Source organism: Panthera onca, chromosome B3, assembly GCF_046562875.1.
Source record: "Panthera onca isolate mPanOnc1 chromosome B3, mPanOnc1 haplotype 2, whole genome shotgun sequence".
Lineage (NCBI taxonomy): Eukaryota > Metazoa > Chordata > Mammalia > Carnivora > Felidae > Panthera > Panthera onca.
Genome location: NC_138344.1, coordinates 131,456,629 through 131,480,513, shown reverse-complemented (window position 1 = coordinate 131,480,513; position 23,885 = coordinate 131,456,629). Strand labels below are relative to the sequence as shown.

The following is a 23,885-nucleotide window of genomic DNA, read 5'->3' as shown; positions in this document are numbered from 1 at the left end:
ATGTCCCAAGTGAAAGAAGGGGACAAAATCACAACAAGAGAGCTAAATGAAACGGAGATAATGAACATGGCTGATAGAGAATTTAAAGTAATGGTCATAAAGATACTCGCTGCACTTGAGAAAAGAGTAGATGATCTCAATGAGACCCTTAATAAAGAGATAGAAAACATAAAAAACCAATCAGAGATGAAGAACTCAATAACTGAAATTGAAAATACACTAGATGGAATAAATAGTACAGTAGAGGAAGCAGAAGCATGGATTAGCGACCCATAGGACAGAATAATGGAAAGCAATCAGTCTGAACAGGAGAGACAAAAAATAATAAATGAAAATAGACTTAGGGAACTTAGTGACACCATCAAGTATAATAACATTTGCGTTATAGGGATCCCAAAGGAGAAGAGAAAGAAAGAGCGGTATAACATTTATTTGAAGAAATAATAACTGTAAACTTCTCGAACCTGGGAAAGGAAACAGAAATCCATATCCAGGACGTGCAGAGAACCCCCAACAAAACCAACCCAAAGAGGTTCACACCAAGACACATAGTAATTAAAATGACAAAAAGGAGTGACAAAGAATTTTAAGGGCAGCAACAGAAGACAGTTATATACCAGAAAAACCCCATAAGGCTATCACCAGATTTTTAGCAGACACTTTGCAGACTAGAAGGGATTGGCATGATATATTTAGAGTGTTGAAAGAAAAAAAAAACCTGCAGCCAAGAATACTGTATCCAGCAAGGCTGCACCTCAGCGTAGGAGAGTTTCCCAGACAAGCAAAGGCTAAAGGAATTCATTACCATTAAGCCAGCCCTATAAGAATTATTAAAGGGGATGTTCTGAGTGGAAAGAAAAGATCATAAGTAAGAGTAAGAAAAGTAGGAAGCACAAAAGCAGTAAAATTAAGTATATTTACAAAAATCAGTCAAGGGATTTACAAATAAAAGGAAGTAAAGTATGACACCACGTACCTGAAATGGGGAGAAGAGTAAAGAATGGATTCAAACTTAAGCATCCATCAACTTAAGATAGAGTGCTAGAAGCATAAGGTGTTATATACAAACCTAATGGTAATAACAAATCAAAACCCAGTAGTAGATATGAAAAAAATAAAGAGAAGGGAATCTACATATATCACTAAAGAAAGCAGCAAACCATGAGAGAAGAGAGCAAGGGCAGAAAAGAATAGAGAAGAACTACAAAATCAACCATAAACAAGTAACAAAATGGCAATAAGTACATACCTATCAGTAATTACTTTGAATGTAAATGGACTAAACACTCTCATCAGAAGACCTAGAGTGACAGAATGGATAAAAAAAATAAGACCTCTCTATATGCTTCCTATAAGAGACTCATTTCAGACCTTAGTATACCTGCAGATTGCAAGTGAAGGAATGGGAAACCATTTCTCATGCAAATGAAAGTAAAAAGGGAGCCAGGGTAGCCAATACTTACATTGGACAAAATAGACTTTAAAACAAAGACGGTAACAAGAGACGAAGAAAGACAGGGTATGCTTAAAAAGGAACAATCCAACGAGAAGATAGAGCAACTGTAAATATTTAGGCACCCAACATGGGAGTACCTAAATACATACAGTAGTTAAATGCATATAAAAGAGGTAATCGATAGTAATAAGATAACAGTAGGGGACTTTAACACCCCACTTATATTTGTGGATACATCCAAACAGAAAATCAGCAAGGAAATAGTGACTTCAATTAACACTGGACCAGAAGGATTTAACAGATACATTTAGAACATTCCATCCTAAAACAGAACACACATTCTTTTCAAGTGCACATTAAATAGTCTCCAGAGTAGATCACATATTAGTCACAAAACAAGTCTCATCAACTGAAAATAATGATTGGGTCAACCAAGAAATGAAAGAAGAAAGAAAAAAAATACTTGGAGACCAATGAAAATGAAAACAGAACAATCCAAAATCTTTGGTATGCAGCAAAAGCAGTTCTAAGAGAGAAGTTTATAGCAAAACAGGCCTGGAGCAAGAAAAATCTCAAACAACCTAACCCTACCTAAAAGAGAAAAAGAACCGACAAAACCCAAATCCAGCAGAAGGAAGGAAAAAACAAAGATTAGAGCTGAAATAAACAAAATAGAAACTAAAGAAACGATGGAACAGATCAATGAAACCAGGAGCTGGTTCTTTGAAAAGATCAACAAAACTGATAAACCTCCAGCCAGATTTATTAAGGGAGAAAAAAAAACCAACTCAAAATCAGAAACAAAGAGGAGAAATTACCAACACCACAGAAATAAAAGACTTCTAAGAGAATAGTATGAAAAATAATATGCCAAACAAACAATATGACAACCTAGAAGAAAAGGATAAATTCCTAGAAACATACAACCTATCAAAACTGAAACAGGGGGGTGCCTGGGTGGCTCAGTTGATTAAGGGACCAACTTAGGCTCAGGTCATGATCTCACAGTTTGTGAGTTCAAGCCCCGCGTCGGGCTCTGTGCTGACAGCTCAGAGCCTGGAGCCTACTTTGGATTCTGTGTCTCCCCTCTCTCTACCCCTCCCCTGCTCACTCTCTGTGTCTGTCTCTCAATAATAAATAAATGTTAAAAAAAATTTTTAAAAAACTGAAACAGGAAGAAATAGAAAATTTGGAGGAATCCTGGGAAGATGGTGGCGTAGGAGGACGCTGGGCTCACCGCGCGTCCTGCTGATCACTTAGATTCCACCTACACCTGCCTAAATAACCCAGAAAACCGCCAGAAGACTAGCAGAACAGAGTCTCCAGAGCCAAGAGCAGACGAGAGGCCCACGGAAGAGGGTAGGAAGGGCGGAGAGGCGGTGCGAGCTCCACGGACTGGTGGGAGGGAGACGGGGCAGAGGGGCAGCCCGCTGGCCAAGCAGATCCCCCGAGTCTGGCTGGCAAAAGCAGAGGGGCCGGAGGGAGTGTGTTCCGACAGCAAGCGGGACTTGACATCTGGAAGGTTATAAGCTAACAGCTCTGCTCGGAGAGCGGGAAGGCTGGAGGACAACGGGAGGGAGAGTTGTTAAGCCTCAGACGACAGAGCTCAGCTTGGCGGGGAACAAAGGCGCTCGCCAACGCCATCTCCCTCGCCCATCCCCCAGCCAAAATCCCAAAGGGAACCGGTTCCCAGAACTTGCTTGCACCACCCAAACACCCAACGCTGTGCTTCTGCGGATCCATCCCTCCAGCAGGTCTGACTCTTTCCCGGTGCCGCAGGGCCCCTCCCGAAGCGGATCTCCAAAGGAAAATCGAGCTGAGCCTTCCCCTCCTGCCCCTGTGCACCTTGCCAATCCACCCCAGCTAATACGCCAGATCCCCAGCACCACAAGCCTGGCAGTGTGCAAGTAGCCCAGACGGCCACACCACCCCACAGTGAATCCCGCCCCTAGGAGAGGGGAAGAGAAGGCACACACCAGTCTGACTGTGGCCCCAGCCGTGGGCTGGGGGCAGACATCAGGTCTGACTGCGTCCCTGCCCACCAACGCAAGTTATTCAAGACAGCACAGGGGAAGTGCCCCGCAGTCCCGCACCACTACAGGGACTATCCAAAATGATGAAACGGAAGAATTCCCCTCAGAAAAACGTCCAGGAAATAACAGCTAACAAACTAATCATAAATGATTTAAGCAACATAACAGAAAGTGAATTTAGAATAATAGTCATAAAATTAATCGCTGGGCTTGAAAACAGTATAAAGGAAAGCAGAGAATCTCTTGCTACAGAGATCAAGGGGCTAAGGAGCAGCCAGGAGGAGCTAAAAAATGCGATCAATGAACTGCAAAATAAAACGGAGACAACTACGGCTCGGATTGAAGAGGCAGAGGAGAGAATAGGTGAACTAGAAGATAAAATTATGGAAAAGAAGAAGCTGAGAAAAAGATAAAAAAATCCAGGAGTACGAGGGGAAAATTAGAGAACTAAGTGATGCACTAAAGAGAAATAATCTACACATAATTGGTATTCCAGAGGAGGAAGAGAGAGGGAAAGGTGCTGAAGGTGTACTTGAACAAATTATAGCTGAGAACTTCCCGGATCTGGGGAAGGAAAAAGGCATTGAAATTCAAGAGGCACAGAGAACCTCCTTCAGACGTAACTTGAATCGATCTTCTGCACGACATATCATAGTGAAACTGGCAAAATACAAGGATAAAGAGAAAATTCTGAAAGCAGCTAGAGATAAACGTGCTCTAACATATAAAGGGAGACCTATAAGACTCGTGACTGATCTCTCTACTGAAACTTGGCAAGCCGGAAAGGAATGGCAGGAGATCTTCAATGTGATGAACAGAAAACCCATGCAGCCGAGAATCCTTTATGCAGCAAGTCTGTCATTTAGAATAGAAGGAGAGATAAAGGTCTTCCCAAACAAACAAAAACTGAAGGAATTCGTCACCACTAAACCAGCCCTACAAGAGATCCTAAGGGGGATCCTGTGAGACAAAGTACCATAGACATCGCTACAAGCATGAAACCTACGGACATCACAATGACTCTAAACTCATATCTTTCTGTAATAACACTGAATGTAAATGGACTAAATGCGCCAACCAAAAGACATAGGGTATCAGAATGGATAAAAAAACAAGACCCATCTATTTGCTGTCTACAAGAGACTCATTTTAGACCTGAGGACACCTTCAGATTGAGAGTGAAGGGATGGAGAACTATTTATCATGCCACTGGAAGTCAAAAGAAAGCTGGAGTGGCCATACTTACATCAGACAAACTAGACTTTAAATCAAAGGCTGTAACAAGAGATGAAGAAGGGCATTATATAATAATCACAGGGTCTATCCATCAGGAAGAGCTAACAATTATAAATGTCTATGCGCAGAATACAGGAGCCCCCAAATATATAAAACAATTACTCACAAACATAAGCAACCTTATTGATAAGAATGTGGTAATTGCAGGGGACTTTAACACTCCACTTACAGAAATGGATAGATCATCTAGACACACGGTCAATAAAGAAACAAGGGCCCTGAATGATACATTGGATCAGATGGACTTGACAGACACATTTAGAACCCTGCATCCCAAAGCAACAGAATATACTTTCTTCTCGAGTGCACATGGAACATTCTCCAAGATAGATTACATACTGGGTCACAAAACAGCCCTTCCTAAGTATACAAGAATTGAGATCATACCATGCATACTTTCAGACCACAACGCTATGAAGCTTGAAATCAACCACAGGAAAAAGTCTGGAAAACCTCCAAAAGCATGGAGGTTAAAGAACACCCTACTAAAGAATGAGTGGGACAACCAGGCAATTAGAGAAGAAATTAAAAATATATATGGAAACAAATGAAAATGAAAATACAACAATCCAAATGCTTTGGGATGCAGCGAAGGCAGTCCTGAGAGGAAAATACATTGCAATCCAGGCCTATCTCAAGAAACAAGAAAAATCCCAAATACAAAATCTAACAGCACACCTAAAGGAAATAGAAGCAGAACAGCAAAGGCAGCCTAAACCCAGCAGAAGAAGAGAAATAATAAAGATCAGAGCAGAAATAAACAATATAGAATCTAAAAAAACTGTAGAGCAGATCAACGAAACCAAGAGTTGGTTTTTTGAAAAAATAAACAAAATTGATAAACCTCTAGCCAGGCTTCTCAAAAAGAAAAGGGAAATGACCCAAATAGATAAAATCATGAATGAAAATGGAATTATTACAACCAATCCCTCAGAGATACAAGCAATTATCAGGGAATACTATGAAAAATTATATGCCAACAAACTGGACAATCTGGAAGAAATGGACAAATTCCTAAACACCCACATGCTTCCAAAACTCAATCAGGAGGAAATAGAAAGCTTGAACAGACCCATAACCCGCAAAGAAATTGAGTCAGTCATCAAAAATCTCCCAACAAATAAGAGCCCAGGACCAGATGGCTTCCCCAGGGAGTTCTACCAGACGTTTAAAGCAGAGATAATACCTATCCTTCTCAAGCTATTCCAAAAAATAGAAAGGGAAGGAAAACTTCCAGACTCATTCTATGAAGCCAGTATTACTTTGATTCCTAAAGCAGACAGAGACCCAGTAAAAAAAGAGAACTACAGGCCAATATCCCTGATGAATATGGATGCAAAAATTCTCAATAAGATACTAGCAAACTGAATTCAACAGCATATAAAAAGAAATATTCACCATGATCAAGTGGGATTCATTCCTGGGATGCAGGGCTGGTTCAACATTTGCAAATCAATCAATGTGATACATCACATTAATAAAAGAAAAGATAAGAACCATATGATCCTGTCAATCGATGCAGAAAAGGCCTTTGATAAAATTCAGCAACGTTTCTTAATAAAAACCCTCGAGAAAGTCGGGATAAAGGAACATACCTAAAGATCATAAAAGCCATTTATGAAAAAGCCTACAGCTAACATCATCCTCAATGGGGAAAAACTGAGAGCTTTTCCCCTGAGATCAGGAACACGACAGGGATGTCCACTCTCACCGCTGTTGTTTAACATAGTGTTGGAAGTTCTAGCATCAGCAATCCGACAACAAAAGGAAATCAAAGGCATCACAATTGGCAAAGATGAAGTCAAGCTTTCACTTTTTGCAGATGACATGATATTATACATGGAAAATCCGATAGACTCCACCAAAAGTCTGCTAGAACTGATACATGAATTTAGCAAAGTTGCAGGATACAAAATCAACGTACAGAAATCAGTTGCATTCTTATACACTAATAATGAAGGAACAGAAAGACAAAGAAATTGATCCCATTCACAATTGCACCAAGAAGCATAAAATACCTAGGGATAAATCTAACCAAAGATGTAAAAGATCTGTATGCTGAAAACTATAGAAAGCTTATGAAGCAAATTGAAGAAGATATAAAGAAATGGAAAAACATTCCGTGCTCATGGTTTGGAAGAATAAACATTGTTAAAATGTCAATACTACCCAAAGCTATCTACACATTCGATGCAATGCCAATCAAAATTGCAGCAGCATTCTTCTCGAAACTAGAACAAGCAATCCTCTAAAATTCATATGGAACCACAAAAGGCCCTGAATAGCCAAAGTAATTTTGAAGAAGACCAAAGCAGGAGGCATCACAATCCCAGACTTTAGCCTCTACTACAAAGCTGTCATCATCAAGACAGCATGGTATTGGCACAAAAACAGACATATAGACCAATGGAATAGAATAGAAACCCCAGAACTAGACTCACAAACGTATGGCCAACTAATCTTTGACAAAGCGGGAAAGAACATCCAATGGAAAAAAGACAGTCTCTTTAACAAATGGTGCTGGGAGAACTGGACAGCAACATGCAGAAGGTTGAAACTAGACCACTTTCTCACACCATTCACAAAAATAAACTCAAAATGGATAAAGGACCTGAATGTGAGACAGGAAGCCATCAAAACCCTAGAGGAGAAAGCAGGAAAAGACCTCTCTGACCTCAGCCGTAGCAATTTCTTACTTGACACATCCCCAAAGGCAAGGGAATTAAAAGCAAAAGTGAACTACTGGGACCTTATGAAGATAAAAAGCTTCTGCACAGCAAAGGAAACAACCAACAAAACTGAAAGGCAACCAATGGAATGGGAAAAGATATTTGCAAATGACATATCGGACAAAGGGCTAGTATCCAAAATCTATAAAGAGCTCACCAAACTCCACACCCAAAAAACAAATAATCCAGTGAAGAATTGGGCAGAAAACATGAATAGACACTTCTCTAAAGAAGACATCCGGATGGCCAACAGGCACATGAAAAGATGCTCAACGTTGCTCCTCATCAGGGAAATACAAATCAAAACCACACTCAGATATCACCTCACGCCAGTCAGAGTGGCCAAAATGAACAAATCAGGAGACTATAGGTGCTGGTGAGGATGTGGAGAAACGGGAACCCTCTTGCACTGTTGGTGGGAATGCAAATTGGTGTAGCCACTCTGGAAACAGTGTGGAGGTTCCTCAAAAAATTAAAAATAGACCTACCCTATGACCCAGCAATAGCACTGCTAGGAATTTACCCAAGGATACAGGAGTACTGATGCATAGGGGCACTTGTACCCCAATGTTTATGGCAGCACTCTCAACAATAGCCAAATTATGGAAAGAGCCTAAATGTCCATCAACTGATGAATGGATAAAGAAATTGTGGTGTATATACACAATGGAGTACTACGTGGCAATGAGAAAGCATGAAATATGGCCCTTTGTAGCACCATGGATGGAACTGGAGAGTGTGATGCTAAGTGAAATAAGCCATGCAGAGAAAGACAGATACCATATGGTTTCACTCTTATGTGGATCCTGAGAAACTTAACAGAAACCCATGGGGGAGGGGAAGGGGAAAAAAAAAAAAAAGAGGTTAGATTGGGAGAGAGCCAAAGCATAAGAGACTCTTAAAAACTGAGAACAAACTGAAGGTTGATGGGGGGGTGGGAGGGAGGGTAGGGTGGGTGATGGGTATTGAGGAGGGCACCTTTTGGGATGAGCACTGGGTGTTGTATGGAAACCAATTTGACAATAAACTTCAGATATTGAAAAAAAAAATATTTGGATAGACTGATTACCAGCAATGAAATTGAACCACTTATCCAAAAATTCTCAACAAACAACAGTTTAGGATCAGATGGCTTCACAGGCGAATTCTACCAAACACTTAAAGAAGAGTTAGTATCTATTTTTCTCAAACTTTTCTAAAAAATAGAAGAGGAAAGAAAGCTTCCAAATTTGTTTTATGAGGCCAGCATTACCTTGATACCAAAACCAGATAAAGATACCACAAAAAAAGAGAACTGCAGGCCAATATCTCTGATGAATATAGATGCGATATTACTCAACAAAATATTAGCAAACCAAATCCAACAATATATTTTTTTAAGTTTATTTATTTTGAGAGAGACAGCATGAGCATGGGGGAGGGGCAGGGAGAGAGAGAATCCCAAGCAGGTTCTGTGCCCCCAACATCCATTCATAATAAAAACTTTCACCAAAGGTTTGGAGGGGATATACCTCAACATAATAAAGGCTATATATGAAAACCCCACAGCTAACATCATAATTAATGGTGAAAAATTGAGAGTTTTCCCCATAAGGTCAGGAACAAGACCAGGATGTCCATTCTTACCACTTTTATTCGACATAGGACTTGTAAGTCCTAGCCACAGCAGTGAGACAAGAAAAAGAAATAAAAGACACCCAAACTGGTAAGGAAAAAGTAAAACTTTCACTCTTTGCAGATGACATGATACTATATATGGAAAACCCTAAAAGTCCACCAAAAAACTGCTAGAACTGATAAATGAATTCAGTAAGGTCATAGGATACAAAATCAATATACAGAAATCTGTTGCATTTCTATACACTAATAATGAAGGAGCAGAAGGAGAAATTAAGAAAATAATCCCATTTGCAACTGCACCCCAAAATGATAAAATACCAGGATGCCTGGCTGACTCAGTCGTTAGAGCATGTGACTCTTGATCTCAGGGTTGTAAGTTTGAGCCCAATGTTGGGTGTAGAAATTACTTAAAAATAAAATCTTAAAAAAAAATACCTAGATATAAATTTAACCAAGCAGGTGAAAGACCTGTACTCTGAAAACTATAATGATGAAAGAAATTAAGGGGGCATCTGGGTAGCTCAGTCAGTTAAACATCTGACTCTTGATTTTGGCTCAGATCATGGTCTCCATGGTTCATGGAATCGAGCCCTGTGTCGGGCTCTGTGCTGATAGCATGGAGCCTGCTTGGGATTCTCTTTCTCTCTCTCTGTCCCTCCCCCATGCTCACGCACTCTCTCTCTCTCTCTCAATATAAATAAGTATGAAAGAAAAAAAATTTAGGGTGACACAAACACATGGAAAGATATTCCATACTCACAGATTGGAAGAACACATACTGTTAAAATGTCCATACTACCCTAAGTAGTCTACAGATTCAACACAATTCCTATCGCAATACCAACAGCATTTTCGCTAACCTAGAACCAAATAATAGTAAAATTTGTATGGAACCACAAAGGACCCCAAGTAGCCAAAGCAGTCTTGAAAAAGAACAAAGCTGGAGGTATCACAATCCCAGATTTCAAGATATACTACAAAGCTGTAGTAATCAAACCAGTATGGTTCTAGAACAAAAACAGACACATGGATCAATGGAATAGGATAAAGAGCTCAGAATAAACTCGTGATTATATGGCCAATTAATCTTCAACAAAAGAGGCAAGAATATGCAATGGGAAAAAGACAGTCTCTTGAACAAATGGTGTTGGGAAAACTGGACAGCTACATGCAGAAGAATGAAACTGGACCGTTTTCTTATAACCATACACAAAAATAAAGTGGATTAAGGATCTAAATGTGAAACCTGAAACTAAAAATCCTACAAGAGAGCACAGGCAGTAATTTCTCTGACATTGGCCATAACAACATTTTTCTAGATAGGCCTCCTGAGGCAAGGGAAACAAAATCAAAAATAGACTATTGGGACAGCTTCAAAATAAAAAGGTTCTGCGCAGCAAAGGAAACAACCAACAAAACTAAAAGACTCCCTATTGAATAGGAGAAGATATTTACAAATGATATATCTGATAAAGGGCTAGTATTAAAAAAAATACAAAGAATACACACCTCAAGGTGTTTGGGTGGCTCAGTTGGTTAAGTGTCTGACTTTGGCTGAGGTCGTGATCTCTCAGTTTGTGAGTTCGAGCCCCGCATTGTGCTCTGTGCTGACAGCTCGGAGCCTGGAGCCTGCTTCAGATTCTGTGTCTCCCTCTCTCTCTGCCCCTCCCTGCTCACGCTCTGTCTCTGTCTCTCAATAATAAATAAACGTTAAAAAAAATAATAAAAAAAAATACACATCTCAACACCAAAAAAATAATCTATTAAAAATGGTCAAAAGACAGGGGCGCCTGGGTGTCTCAGTCAGTTAAGCATCTGACTTTGGCTCAGGTCATGATTTCATAGTTTGTAAGTTCAAGCCCCACATAGGGCTGTCTTTTTTCAGTGCAGGGTCTGCTTTGGATCCTCTGTCTCCCTCTCTCTCTGCACCTCCCCCACTTTCACATGCTCTCTCTCAAAAATAAATAACATTAATAAGACTTTTTAAAAATGCACAGAAGACATGAACAGACATTTCTCCAAAGAAGAAATACAACGGGTCAACAGACACATGAAAAGATGCTCAGTATCACTCATCATAGGGAACTGCAAATCAAAACCACAATGAGATATCATGTCACACCTGTCAGAATGACTAAAATCAAAAACACAAGAAACAACAAGTGTTGGCGAGGATGTGGAGAAAAACTAACCCTCATGCACTGTTGGTGGGAATGCAAACTGGTGCAGCCACTGTGGAAAACACTATGGAAGTTCCTCAAAAAATTAAAAACAGAATTACCATATGATCCAGTAATTCCACTACTGGGTATTTACCCAAAGAATATGAAAACAATAATTCAAAAAGATATGTGCACTCCTGTGGTTATTGCAGCATTATTTTTAATACCCAAATTATGGGAGCAGCCCAAGTGTCCATCAATAGGTGATAAAGAAGATGTGGTATATATACAATGGAATATTAGCCATAAAACAGAGTGAAAGCTTGCCATTTGCCACAACATGAACGGATCTAGAGTGTGTAATCCTAAGTGGTATCGTCAGAGAAAGACAAATATCCTACGATTTCACTTATATGTGGAATTTAAACAACAAAACAAATGAACAAAGGGGAAAAAAAGAGACCAAAAAACAGACTCTTAACTATGGAGAACAAACTGAGGGGAGGTGGGTGGGGGAATGGGTTAGTGAAGGGGATTAACAGTATACTTCTCATGATGAGCAATGAGTAATATATGGAACTATTGAGTCCCTGTATTGTACACCTGAAACTGCTGTAACAGGGTATGTTAATTACACTGGAATTTTTTTTAAAAAAGGAACTTAATGAGAGAAAGGTGGTAATGTTCACTGAATGCTTTTAAATAGGATTAATTCTATGCAGTTTTACGTATATGATTATAAAACAATTTAAATGTCATAATAAACCATGAAAGAAAATATTTTAAAAAGTTAAACATCCTGACTACATATATATATTTATATTTTATGTATGTATATTTGTTTGTTTATTTATTTATTTATTTATTTATTTATTTTTAAGGAAAGCTTTTACAGGTCAACACTGGTGCTAAAGAACAATTATTCTTTGAAGCTCCCAGAGGGAAAAAACAAACCATTCCCAGTGTGGAGGTAGGAAAATAATAGTGTTTGCAATGTTGTGAATATGACTAGGTGGTTAGAAAACTGATGCCTGACTTTTATTGTTTACATATGAAGCCTGTTCTCAAATTATTCAAATCACGGATGTTCCTTCTGTGAGTTTATTTTACTGGCCTAGACTATTAGATGAGTAGAAGAAGAGGTGCTGTATTAAGAAAAGGAATAAATACTTTTATGTCTAGCTGTGCTTCAGTTGCTTTTCTCAAAGAGAAGCAAGCAGATAGACATGCTATCTTAGGTGGGAGTATTGCATGTCTATCAAATCTTTTGGAACCCACATGCCTAAGATGTTTGGCAAACTTAAAGAAAAAGAAAAAAGGAAAAGAATGTGTTTGGCTTTTTTTCTTCAATGATCTTTTTTTTTTTTTTAAGTTTATTTATTTATTTTGAGAGACAGCGAGAGTAGTGGAGGGGCAGAGAGAGAGAGAGAACCCCAAGCAGGCTTTGTGCCGTCAGCATGGAGCTAGTCTTGATCCCACGAATGGTGATATCATGACCTGAGCTGAAACCAAGACCAGATGCTTAACCAACTGAGCCACCCAGGCACCCTGTGTTTGGTTTTGTGACTGATGGTATTAGCATAATTTTTTGACAAGGCTGAAGAAGAGAGGCTAAACACATTTAATATTAAAGTGGCTTAATAAAGAGAAGGTCTGTCAGTAAAGTTCTTAATTTCCAGTAATGATTAATTGGAAAACATGCCTCTAAAGTATTAGAAATTTAGACATGAGGTATAAACTACTTGATTATTCTAAGAGCAGAAACTGTCTTATTATCACTGAATTCTCAGCATGTAAAACATACAGGTGTATAATAAGTACATGTTGAATAATGTTATGTTAAAATTTTTCTACAGGGACTAGTGGCCTTGGGAAGCTACAAAAAAAAGAAAACTAATAATTTAACTATTTTTATTAAAATTTTAATTTTACTTGTGACATATGTAATTATAAAGAAACATTCAGATTTTTGTTGTTAATTTTTAAGGTTTAGATATTACAAAGTTACAGCCTTTTTTTCCTTTTTAGGTAGAAAAAATTTGTTGGGCATCATGGACAAGTGTGCTTGGTTTATGCTGTGAGGGAATTTGGCCAGTAATTGGAGAAGTCACAGATATAACTGCCTCTTGCCTCACCAGTGACAAAATGGTCCTAGCTACTGGGGATGATTTGGGATTTGTGAAGTTATTTAGATATCCTGCTAAAGTATGTGTTTTTCTTTAACTCCCATAATGATCTTAATTATAAAAATGGTTAAGGTCGTGTGCTTTCATAGTATTTCATTGTTGTAATGAGTATTACATATGTAATATGAAAAGTTTAGAATCCTATTTTTGACATCATATTTATAGCTTTAAAAAAAATGTTTACTTATGAGGTGCCTGGGTGGCTCAGTCGGTTGAGCATCAGACTTCGGCTCAGGTCATGATCCCATGGCTGACGAGTTTGAGCCCCGCGTTGGGTGCTATGCTGACAGCTCAGAGCCTGGAGCCTGCTTCAGGTTCTGTGTCTCCGTCTCTCTCTGCCCCTCCCCGCTCATGCTGTGTCTCTCACTGTCTCAAAAATAAATATAAACATTTAAAAAATTATTTTAAAAAATGTTTACTTATTTTGGAAAAGAGAGTGCACACACATTTGAGTTGGGGAGGGGCAGAGAGAGAGAACCCCAAGCAGGCTCTATGCTGTCAGTGCAGAGCCCGACCTGGGGCTCGATCCCATAAACCCTGGGATCATGGCCTGAGCCAAAATCAAGAGTTGGATGCTTAACCTACTGAGTCCACCCAGGCACCTGTATAGCTTTTACTTAGAATTAGTATTATAATTTATGATTTCGTGCCTTAAGTTATATTGTACAGTGTTTCTCAATATCGAGTAAATAAATATCCCTTTTAGAAGAAACATTTCTTTTGTCCGTAATATTAAATAATTTTAGTATTCTTTTGGTTAAATATATACCATTAACAGTAAATACAAACTATATTTATAGCTTTAAAGTTCAAAATGTTTTAACTATTAGATACAAAATACTATAAAATACCTATAAAATTAAAATAGACCTGATTCAATGTAATGAATGATGTTATGTTGCTAAAACTAGATTGTACAGAACCTTTGGAGTGCTATATGCCAGTGCTGTGTGAAGATTGAATTCTCTTATTGCTTTCTCCTTTTTTCAAACTACTGGCAAACATTAGGCTTTCACTTGGCACAAAAATAAAATTCATATATCAAGTCCAGATGCATTAATTCTTAATTGTTACTAATTCAGATACACATTTGGCCCTTGAACAACATGGGGGTTGGGGTGCCAACCCCCATACAGTCAAAAATCCACATACAACCTTTGACTCCCCCAAATCTTTACTAATCGCCTGCTGTTGACTTGAGGCCTTACTGATAGCATAAAGTCAATTAACACATATTTTGTATGTTATATGTATTATATACTATATTCTTACAATAAAGTAAGCCAGAGAAAAGAAAATGTTATTACAAAAATAATAAGGAAGAGAAAACATTTACAGGACTGTACTGTGTTTATTGAAAAGTATTTGCATATAAGTGGCTCTATGCACTTCAAACCCATGTTGTTCAAGGATCACTTATATACTATAACCTGGCAACAGCATGAACATAAACATAAATTTGAAATAGGGCACTGAAATCTTATGATATTGGTGGTCTTAAGTAACTGCTCATGTTAATATAATAAGGCATTTATTGGTCAGAAACTTCACTTCTAGCATTCTAGATGGTATAGATGCCTTAAGAATAGGTTCTAGGATAATCATCTATGGATTCCTGCTTCACTTCTGTATAACAAGAACCACAAAATCTTAGAGAAAGTATCTTCTTGCAGTGTTTCGGTGACAGATCCCCCCCTTCTATTTGAGCTAGCATTTATTAGGAGTCTTTTCCAAAGAATTCACTGTTTTAGCTATCACTATATTTTAAGACATTTATTATTTTAATACCTTTGCGAAGATGTCCATCTAAAACTTGCTTATAATACATTGATCTGAAATTTACTTACTTAATTTGTTAGCGTTAAAAAGTTGTCAGTGTCTATTACTTTTGTTTTTCTTGATTTTTAAAATAAAAAATATATTTTTGTGGGTACTGTTTATAAACAAAAACACTAATGAATTGAGATGAAAGATATTTACATGAGTATATTCCAAAAGGGTTGATAATTACTTTTTGTTAATATGGCCATGTTGTACATAAGCATTTATATCCTTTTCAGTTGTTGTGTCTATTTCCAGCAATAATATGTCTGCAGAGCCATTTTTTTGAACAGATGTGTCCTTTTCCATAGACATCTACTGTAGTTAGCTATTACTTTATTGAACATTTAAGGTATTTAAATTTTTTCACTGCTGTGGGTACTGTGGTAAAAATTTTTTGCACACGTAGAATTTTCTTAGCATAGACCCCTAGAAGTGGGGGGATTGGTGAGTCAAAGGTCAGGACATTCTTATGCTTTTAATGCACAATACCAAGTTGATTTTCAAAACAGTTGTGCCCGTAGTACTAACAATGTGTGGGACTACTAGTTTTATCCTGTTGTCAACAGGTTTGGAAATTGTCATTTTTTATTCTAGTGAATTTCAGTATTTTCTGTTTGTTTTTTTTTACAAGATGACTTTGTGATGATTAATTTCCAATCATATATTAAGAAATAAATTCAAAATTATAACTGACCATTTTCAAGTAATAACATTTTTGTTTTCATCTTTAGGGAAAATTTGGAAAGTTTAAGAGGTATGTGGCCCATAGTACACATGTCACAAATGTTCGCTGGACCTATGATGACAGCATGTTGGTTACCTTAGGAGGTGCAGATATGTCTTTAATGGTTTGGACAAATGAAATGGAGGGCTATCGAGAAAAAAGACCTTGTGATAGTGAAGAATCTGATACAGATTCTGAAGAAGATGGGGGTATGTCATCTTTAAATATTTTAACAAAAGCATAGAAACAATTTAGCACCACGGATTAAACTACAGCGGTTAAACAAGTAATAACAATGTTAGAATAATTGTGGTTTTAGTCTTTGTCATCTGTTTAACACCAAAATTGATTGTATGACTCAAAAATAACATGCTGGCGTGTATTGATGGCTTAAATATATTCTTTATCTACAAATGTATGATAATGCTACTTCAAGTAAGTACTAAAGTAAATTTTGTAGTATTGAACTTAGTATTTTCAAATGATTTTCATCTTTTCCTGATATACAAATAAGACCAGCTCATTATAGAAAAGTTAGAAAATACATTTTGCAACAAAAAATAAACACAGTGTCCATAATTTGACCACTCAGAGGTAACTTTTGTTAATATGTTGAGGCATTCTGTTTTTTAACAAAAATGATATTATGTTGAATTTATGTTTTGTAGGCTAATATTATTTCTTAGTAATATTTCAAAAACATTTGTCACGTATCATTAAAAATTCTACATCATTTTTTATTGGCTGTATATTATTTCATAATTTGACTATAACACAGTTTATTTAACTTATTTTATACTGTTGAACATCCTTGAATCCAATGTATAAGATCATAATAGGGCTCCTCAGTTGTAACTTAGAGAATAATTCTTATGTTTTGATGGCAGGTTATGACAGTGATGTTACAAGAGAGAATGAAATCAGTTACACCATTAGAGCCTTATCAACAAATATTCGCCCAATGTTTGGAGTCAAGCCTCATTTGCAACAGAAGGAACCCTCAGTTGATGAGAGGTAACAGTCAAATTTAAAACTAGATGAAGAAAAATATATTGGTTTTGAAAATTGAATTTAGGGGCACCTGGGTGGCTCAAATGGTTGAACTTCCAACTTTGGCTCAGGTCATGATCTCACGGCTCATGAGCTCAAGTCCCGCGTCAGGCTCTGCTGACAGCTCAGAGCCTGGAGCCTGCTTCAGATTCTGGGTCTCCCTCTCTCTCTCTGCCCCTCCTCTGCTCACGCTCTGTCTCTCTCTGTCTCTCAAAAATAAATAAACATTAAAAAAATTTGTAAAAAATTGAATTTACTGTTTGAATTTTTGCAAAAACTAAGTTAACAGTGGTACTCTTGCATTTTACAGCTCCCAGCACCTCTTAGAAAATATATTTGTTCTTAAATACTTTTTAGTGATGTCACTGTCTCTTGCCAATAGTGTAGGGAATATATAAAGTCTATATGATTAAAAGAATATTATTTGCTAACTTCTATTAATATATGTGAGGGGATTGTAGGAGATAATAAAAATTGAATCCAATACCAAGTATGTTTTAGGAAGCACATGAGCAGAGGTAGGATTAAAGTTTGAAAAGGCGTTTTTATCCATGCATCTTTAATCAAGCATAGAAAATCATTATTTAAAAATTTTTTTCTGGGGTATCTGGGTGGCTCAGTCAATTAAGCATAAGCATCTGACTTCAGCTCAAGTCATGATCTCGCGGTTTGTGCTGACAGCTCAGAGCCTGGAGCCTGCTTCAGATTCTGTGTCTCCCTCTCTCTCTGCCCCTCCCCGGCTTGTGCTCTGTCTGTCTCTGTCTCAAAAATAAACATTACAAAAATTTTTTAGTGTTAAAAAAAAAAATTAAAAAATTTCCAGAAGGCAAGTGGAAGTAGCGTCCCATTAGAGAATGGGAATTACTGGTCTTTGTCTGGAAGCAGCAAACCAAAAATAAAGGCTGTGCACACAGCAATTTTATGAGGAGAGAGAATTTTTTAATAAAGTCTCTGAGTTAGAGGACAGGTCAAGAGAGGGATTGTGAACATAATAATCATTAGGGAATATGGAGAACTGTGAAGAGGTATATGGATCAACGAATGACATGGATTTCAAAAGTGAAGTTTTTAAGAAATGATAAAGGAAAAATTATCCAGAAACTGCAGTGAGGAACCAAGGAGGAGTAGGAGGTGGGAACAGCAGTGTCGTCTTCTGTCGAAAACTGTGTTGAGGAAAACTGTTATGAGAAGTTGGTAAGAATGTTTGAGGGAGAAGTTAAAATGACAAGGGAGTTCACTCACATTGGACAGAATTTGTAGAAAATTCGAGTAAATGTCTAGTCAGTGAGGGTAGTGCTGAAGGCCCCTGGGGCTCAGCTGGATAGAAATGACCAGAAAGCATTGGCAGAAGGGTTTGAGCTTGCACTGCAGCTGATGTTCAGGGAGAAGGATGGGAGGATGAGGGGCATGTTACTGATGGAGAGGGGGGAGCTAGAGATCTCTGAACTGACGAGCCGCAAAGTTCCCGCGGAAGTTCTTGGGAGGTGTTCAGTCATGCCTCCACAGCACCTTTTCCAGGTGCCCATTTGCTGATGAATTCTCAGATAATTGCATTGGCGTCCCTTATGGATGGGGGACAACATGGTGAGTATCCATTTTGTCATCACATATAAAGAGGCACAGTATTAAATTAGAGATAGGTTTGGGGCTTCTGGGTGACTGAGTTGGTTGAGTGTCCGACTTCGGCTCAGGTCATGATCTCATGGTTCATGTGTTCAAGCCCCTGATGGAGCTCTGTGCTGACAGCTGGGAGCCTGGAACCTGCTTCATATTCTGTGTCTCCCTCCCTCCCTGCACCTCCCTCGCTCGTGCTCTGTCTCTCTCAAAAATAAATAAACAAACAAACAAACAAATAAATAAATAAATAAATAAATAAAAATTAAAATTTTTTTAAAAAATCACTAACTTATAAAGTATTTAAAAAATTTTTTTTAATGTTTTTATTTACTTTTGAGACAGAGAGAGACAGAGCATGAGCAAGGGAGGGGCAGAAAGAGAGGGAGACAGAATCTGAAGCAGGCTCTAGGCTCTGAGCTGTCAGCACAGAGCCTGATGCGGGGCTCAAACCCACAGACTGGACTGTGAGATCCTGACCTGAGCTGAAGTTGGATGCTTAACCGACTGAGCCACCCAGGCGCCCCTAGAGTATTTTATAAAATGAAAAATAATGTATATAAAGAATTTAGGTAGTAAGTCTTCACCACCCCTCCCTGGGAATGAAATATAGAATCACCTGAGGAAGATACCTGGTTAGTACTAAAACACTCCCTGAAACTAAATATCCACAAAGCAATGAACAATGCCTGTATAATCCATTAATTAGAGAAATACATAGAATTGTGCAAATGTAGATGTTCCTAATGAGGATTTGTGCAGTACAGTGTTTAATATTTCTGAAATTATATTTTACAGGTAATGAAAAGTAAAGAGTGTACTATAAGGAGGAAGGAACTCTAGACCTTCCCATAAATCTTTTTTATTTATTATATTGATTTTTAGTAAAAATACTATCATTTATCAGATAAATTAGGTATATTAGAAAATGTGACCTAATTTTAATGATGTAGCCCATCGTTCATGGTAAAACATTTAAAATTTCTCCTTTATTAATAAAGTGACCCAAGTTCTGACAGATGTAAGGATTTTACTGCTCATGAAAAATGCTTGATGGGTGCCTGGTGGCTCAGTGGGTCAAGCATCTGACTCTTGATTTTGACGGTCATAATCTCACAATTAGATCAAGCCCCGCATCAGGCTCTGCGTTGACAGTGAGGAACCTGCTTGGGATTCTTTCTCTCCCTGTCTCTCTCTCTCTCTGTCCCTCCCCTGTTCATGCTGTCTCTCAAAATAAATATACTTTTTAAAAAATGAAAAAAAATATTTGACACTTCATAATCTTTGCTGTTAGCTTTTTCCTTTTACAGCTAAATTTTTCAAAATTATTTTTGAATTGTTTTGCATTTGTTCTTAGTTTGTTTTATAATTTCAACTCTGCTGAATTCTTTTGAAAATGCCAAGGCCAAAGACAGAAATGACTCCTAGTTAGGAGCCTTCGTTTTCATAAAATGAGAGAATCAAAGGAGAAAAAAGGAAGACATTTCTTTTGCCAATTTTGTATATATTTGTGAGATAATGTCTATATAATTGTTTTTGTATTTTAAATAAAATATATTATTGTTATCAAATAAGAAACAAAACATTTAACTATAAACAGTTAAAACAAATACTTGTCAAATATCCACTTAAGAAAATGTTTCTGATGACAGTTGATAACTACTCTACTTGGTCCATACTTTTACAGGGCCTTTTCTCCTAAATAACTTTAATAATTTTATGTTTTACTTTTTGTAGCAAATCTTGTATATTTAAAGTAGTCATCAGTCAAATTTTCAATATTTTTTAATAAAAGTGTTCCAAACAGTGTAGCATAAAATTTAGGCATTTTTGTGTTTCTTTAGAATTGTATTGATGTTTCCTTTCTTCTGTTTACTTAACTGCTACCTTTTAACCATCAGTTTCCATCAATTATTCATCATCAGTGTTTCTTTTTTTCCTCTTGCTCCTTTCAAAGGCAGGGGGTAGTAAGGTAAGTGTTTTATTAAATAAAATATTATATTCCATTATTTATTCTTTGTTCTGTTTTGATCTTTATAGTATTTTCAGGTATTGATTTTTTTTCCCTATAAAACATTGAACTACATTTGTCAAGAAAATTATAAAGTGAAATAAATCCTACAGAAAAATTGCATTTGTATGTGTAGGATGTGGGTGTTGCTGAGGTTCTTCTTGATGGTCATTTGGTTTTACACATGACTATTCACAAAGTGCAGATAGTTTGTTTCTCTGTAAGTGTCGGAGGCTCATAAAAATAGTTAACCACACATATTTATCAGTGACAAACTATTCAATTTATAGACCTGTTAGTTTTGTTTAATGTATATTTATACATTCATTTAAAAATATTAACATAGGGCAGTGATGATATCTGTATGTTTAATAAAATGGTATGTGCACTTGGGGTGCCTGGGTGGCGCAGTCGGTTAAGCGTCCGACTTCAGCCAGGTCACGATCTCGCGGTCCGTGAGTTCGAGCCCCGCGTCAGGCTCTGGGCTGATGGCTCGGAGCCTGGAGCCTGCTTCCGATTCTGTGTCTCCCTCTCTCTCTGCCCCTCCCCCGTTCATGCTCTGTCTCTCTCTGTCCCAAAAATAAATAAAAAACGTTGAAAAAAAAAATTTTTTTTTAAAAATTAAAAAAAAAAATGGTATGTGCACAAAAGGACTCTCTGGAACACTTTTACAACTCCCTTTTAGTGAGATGAAAATGTCTTCAGGCAGTTTCTGAAACAGGACTGTGTGGAAAAAACCAGTCTATTTTAGAAGTAAAAAAAGGTACCATTAGGAAAATGCTGGGAGATAAGGATGAAAAAAATAGATTTGAGACCAGATTGTGCAGAAACTCAGGTATTAGGCACTCCTTAACTTCTTTGGTAGACAGCAAAACTTCATTATTTGTTTTAAATGAGTCATGTGTGGGGGGCACCTGGGTGGCTCAGTCCATTGAATGTCTGACTCTTGATTTTGGCTCAGGTCACAGTCCTAGGGTCATAAGATCGAGCCCTGCATCAGGCTCCACACTAACCATGGAGCCTACTTAAGAGTCAGCCTCCCTCTCTCCCTCTCTCCCCCCCCTTCCCTCTCTCTCCCCCCCCTCTCCCCCCTCCTCTCCCCCCCTCTCTCCCCCCCTCTCTCCCCCCTCCTCTGCCCTTCTCCCCAACTCAGGCTCTCTCTCCCCTGCTCATGCTCTCTCTAATTAAAAAAAAAAAACGTGAGGGCAAAGATAGAAGTCTAGAGTGTGATGTAACTTCTACAAAGCCCCACACTATCTTAGCAGAAATAAAACATTCAGATCTAGTCTCAGATCTGAAGTAACTTATTCAGGACTGATCTCTGCATTTTAAAGGGACGCTGACAGTTTACAGTGGAAGTTACTTGTTTCAAAACAAAGCTAAGTGGAGATACAGTTGTTGTCTTGGGTGTTAATGGAAGGGAGAAGTGACCTTCCTTTCATGAGCAGTTTCCATGCAGAGTTTAGATGACCGTTTGTCATCGGTGCTACAAAGAGATATTCTAGACATGTGAAGACTCCCTGGTTTCAGTAGGAGGATGGATGAGATGACTTTTGTGATCTCTTTCAGTTCTGTTTTGGTGATCATATTATTAAAGGGATTTTTTTTTTAAGTTATCTCCTTTACTAGAAAAAGCCTAAATCTAGCATGATCTTGAGTAACTCACATTGCCCGCTGGTTTGGACTGGCTGACTGGGACACCCCCTTGGGTCAGGAGGACCTACTTCACCTCCTTAGACAATTTCCTTAATAGCTCCCCAGTGCTACCAGCCTTTTAAGTTGGTTAACATTTTAGTGCCCATTCTTAAGAATAAAAATAAGCATCAGTGTTTTGTTTGAAATTCAGAGTTCACTGTAGAAAAATATGAATGGTAAGCTTTAATATTTACAACACAGAACATGTTCAATGCCCATTTTTCTGTTTTCACTTCCTTCCTATTTTTCCTGCCATTCATGGAGTAACTGGAGCTTTTCTAATATGCAGTAATAAATAACAATAGGCCTTTAATACATGCAGTATGGTCTGCATTAAACTTGTAAAAATATTTAGTACAGAAGTATTTTTACTAGTGTTTTAAATTCAAATTTGTGTTGTAATCTTTTCCCTTTTTCATCTGCTGCTGAAAAGAGGTTCCAGGTAATCCCCTCTCTTTGCTATATTTTACGAGACCTAATTATGTATTTTTATCATCTTTCATATTTACCATTAATGAGCTGTGTTGCTTGGTGTTAACAGTTTTCCATGCTTTTCCCCTTTGAAATAAGTATCCCTGAAATGAGCAGCATCTTAATTACTGGATTTCTGCTACATAAATAACTGCTTTACCAAAACTTTATTTGTTCAACTTGTATAATTTCATAAGTTGTATAGCTTTATTTAAACAGTAATTATATAAATTACTTGAAAAAATTAAGATATGCTTAATTGTTACAGAGGCTTATGTAGATCAAAATTACCTGTTTGTTGTTTGGATTACAATTAAAGCTGTCAGATGGTAACACCAAATGAAGCTCACCAACAAAACTGACTTGGAAGAAAAGCCAAGCCTGCTATTATTCTTTAAAATGGTCCTAAGTAAAAGTAAATAAATAAAATTTTTAAAAATTAAAAAAAAAAATGGTCCCTAAGAGAAGCTTTTCAAATGTTAAATACTTCAAGTTGAACTCTATTTATTACTTATGGACATCCAAAAAAGTACATGAAAAAGGTTCAAAACCAAAATTTCTGCAGTAATTTGAAAAGTTCTTTGTGCATGTAATTTTCATGTCACCAACCACAGTTTCTGTACTTCTGCATTCTACTTTACGTTACATATGAACGTATGTACTTCTTTTGTATTGCGTGTTCATGATAGAACATTTCATTTACTTTTATAGATGTGTAACCTGGAAATTGTGAAAATATAAATCTGTTGTTAGCCTTTAAATTTATACTCTTTATCACACATGTTGGATTTTTTTCCTACGGGAAAGTCAGTTTGTATCATTTTCTGATTTAGTTGTTACAAATTGAATACTAACTTAAAATTTGGAAAGGGGAGTTGATAGCATGATTGATTTGTATCCAGTGTTCAGATTATTAAATATTTAACTAATGGTTATCTGGGATAAAAATAAACCAAATGAGGTGGGTTTTTTAAATTAAACACACAAATTTAGGAAAAGAGCCTCCCCAGTTTT

At 37.4% G+C, this 23,885-nt stretch overlaps 1 protein-coding gene across 6 annotated transcripts in view; it reads left to right on the top strand.

Annotated features, from left to right (window-relative positions):
- EML5 (EMAP like 5) overlaps positions 1-23,885 on the top strand; it is a 179,158-nt gene that overhangs the window by 123,666 nt on the left and 31,607 nt on the right. For 5 of the 6 annotated variants that reach the window (XM_060620490.3, XM_078447924.2, XM_078447925.2 and 2 more), the window contains 4 exons: positions 12,178-12,266; positions 13,325-13,501; positions 16,038-16,239; positions 16,918-17,044. In XM_060620490.3, the coding sequence (XP_060476473.2) occupies positions 12,178-12,266; positions 13,325-13,501; positions 16,038-16,239; positions 16,918-17,044 (595 nt within the window). Of the gene's footprint in view, positions 1-2,630; positions 2,875-12,177; positions 12,267-13,324; positions 13,502-16,037; positions 16,240-16,917; positions 17,045-23,885 lie in introns of those variants that run through there. The other variant, XM_060620496.3, reaches the window with a different exon arrangement.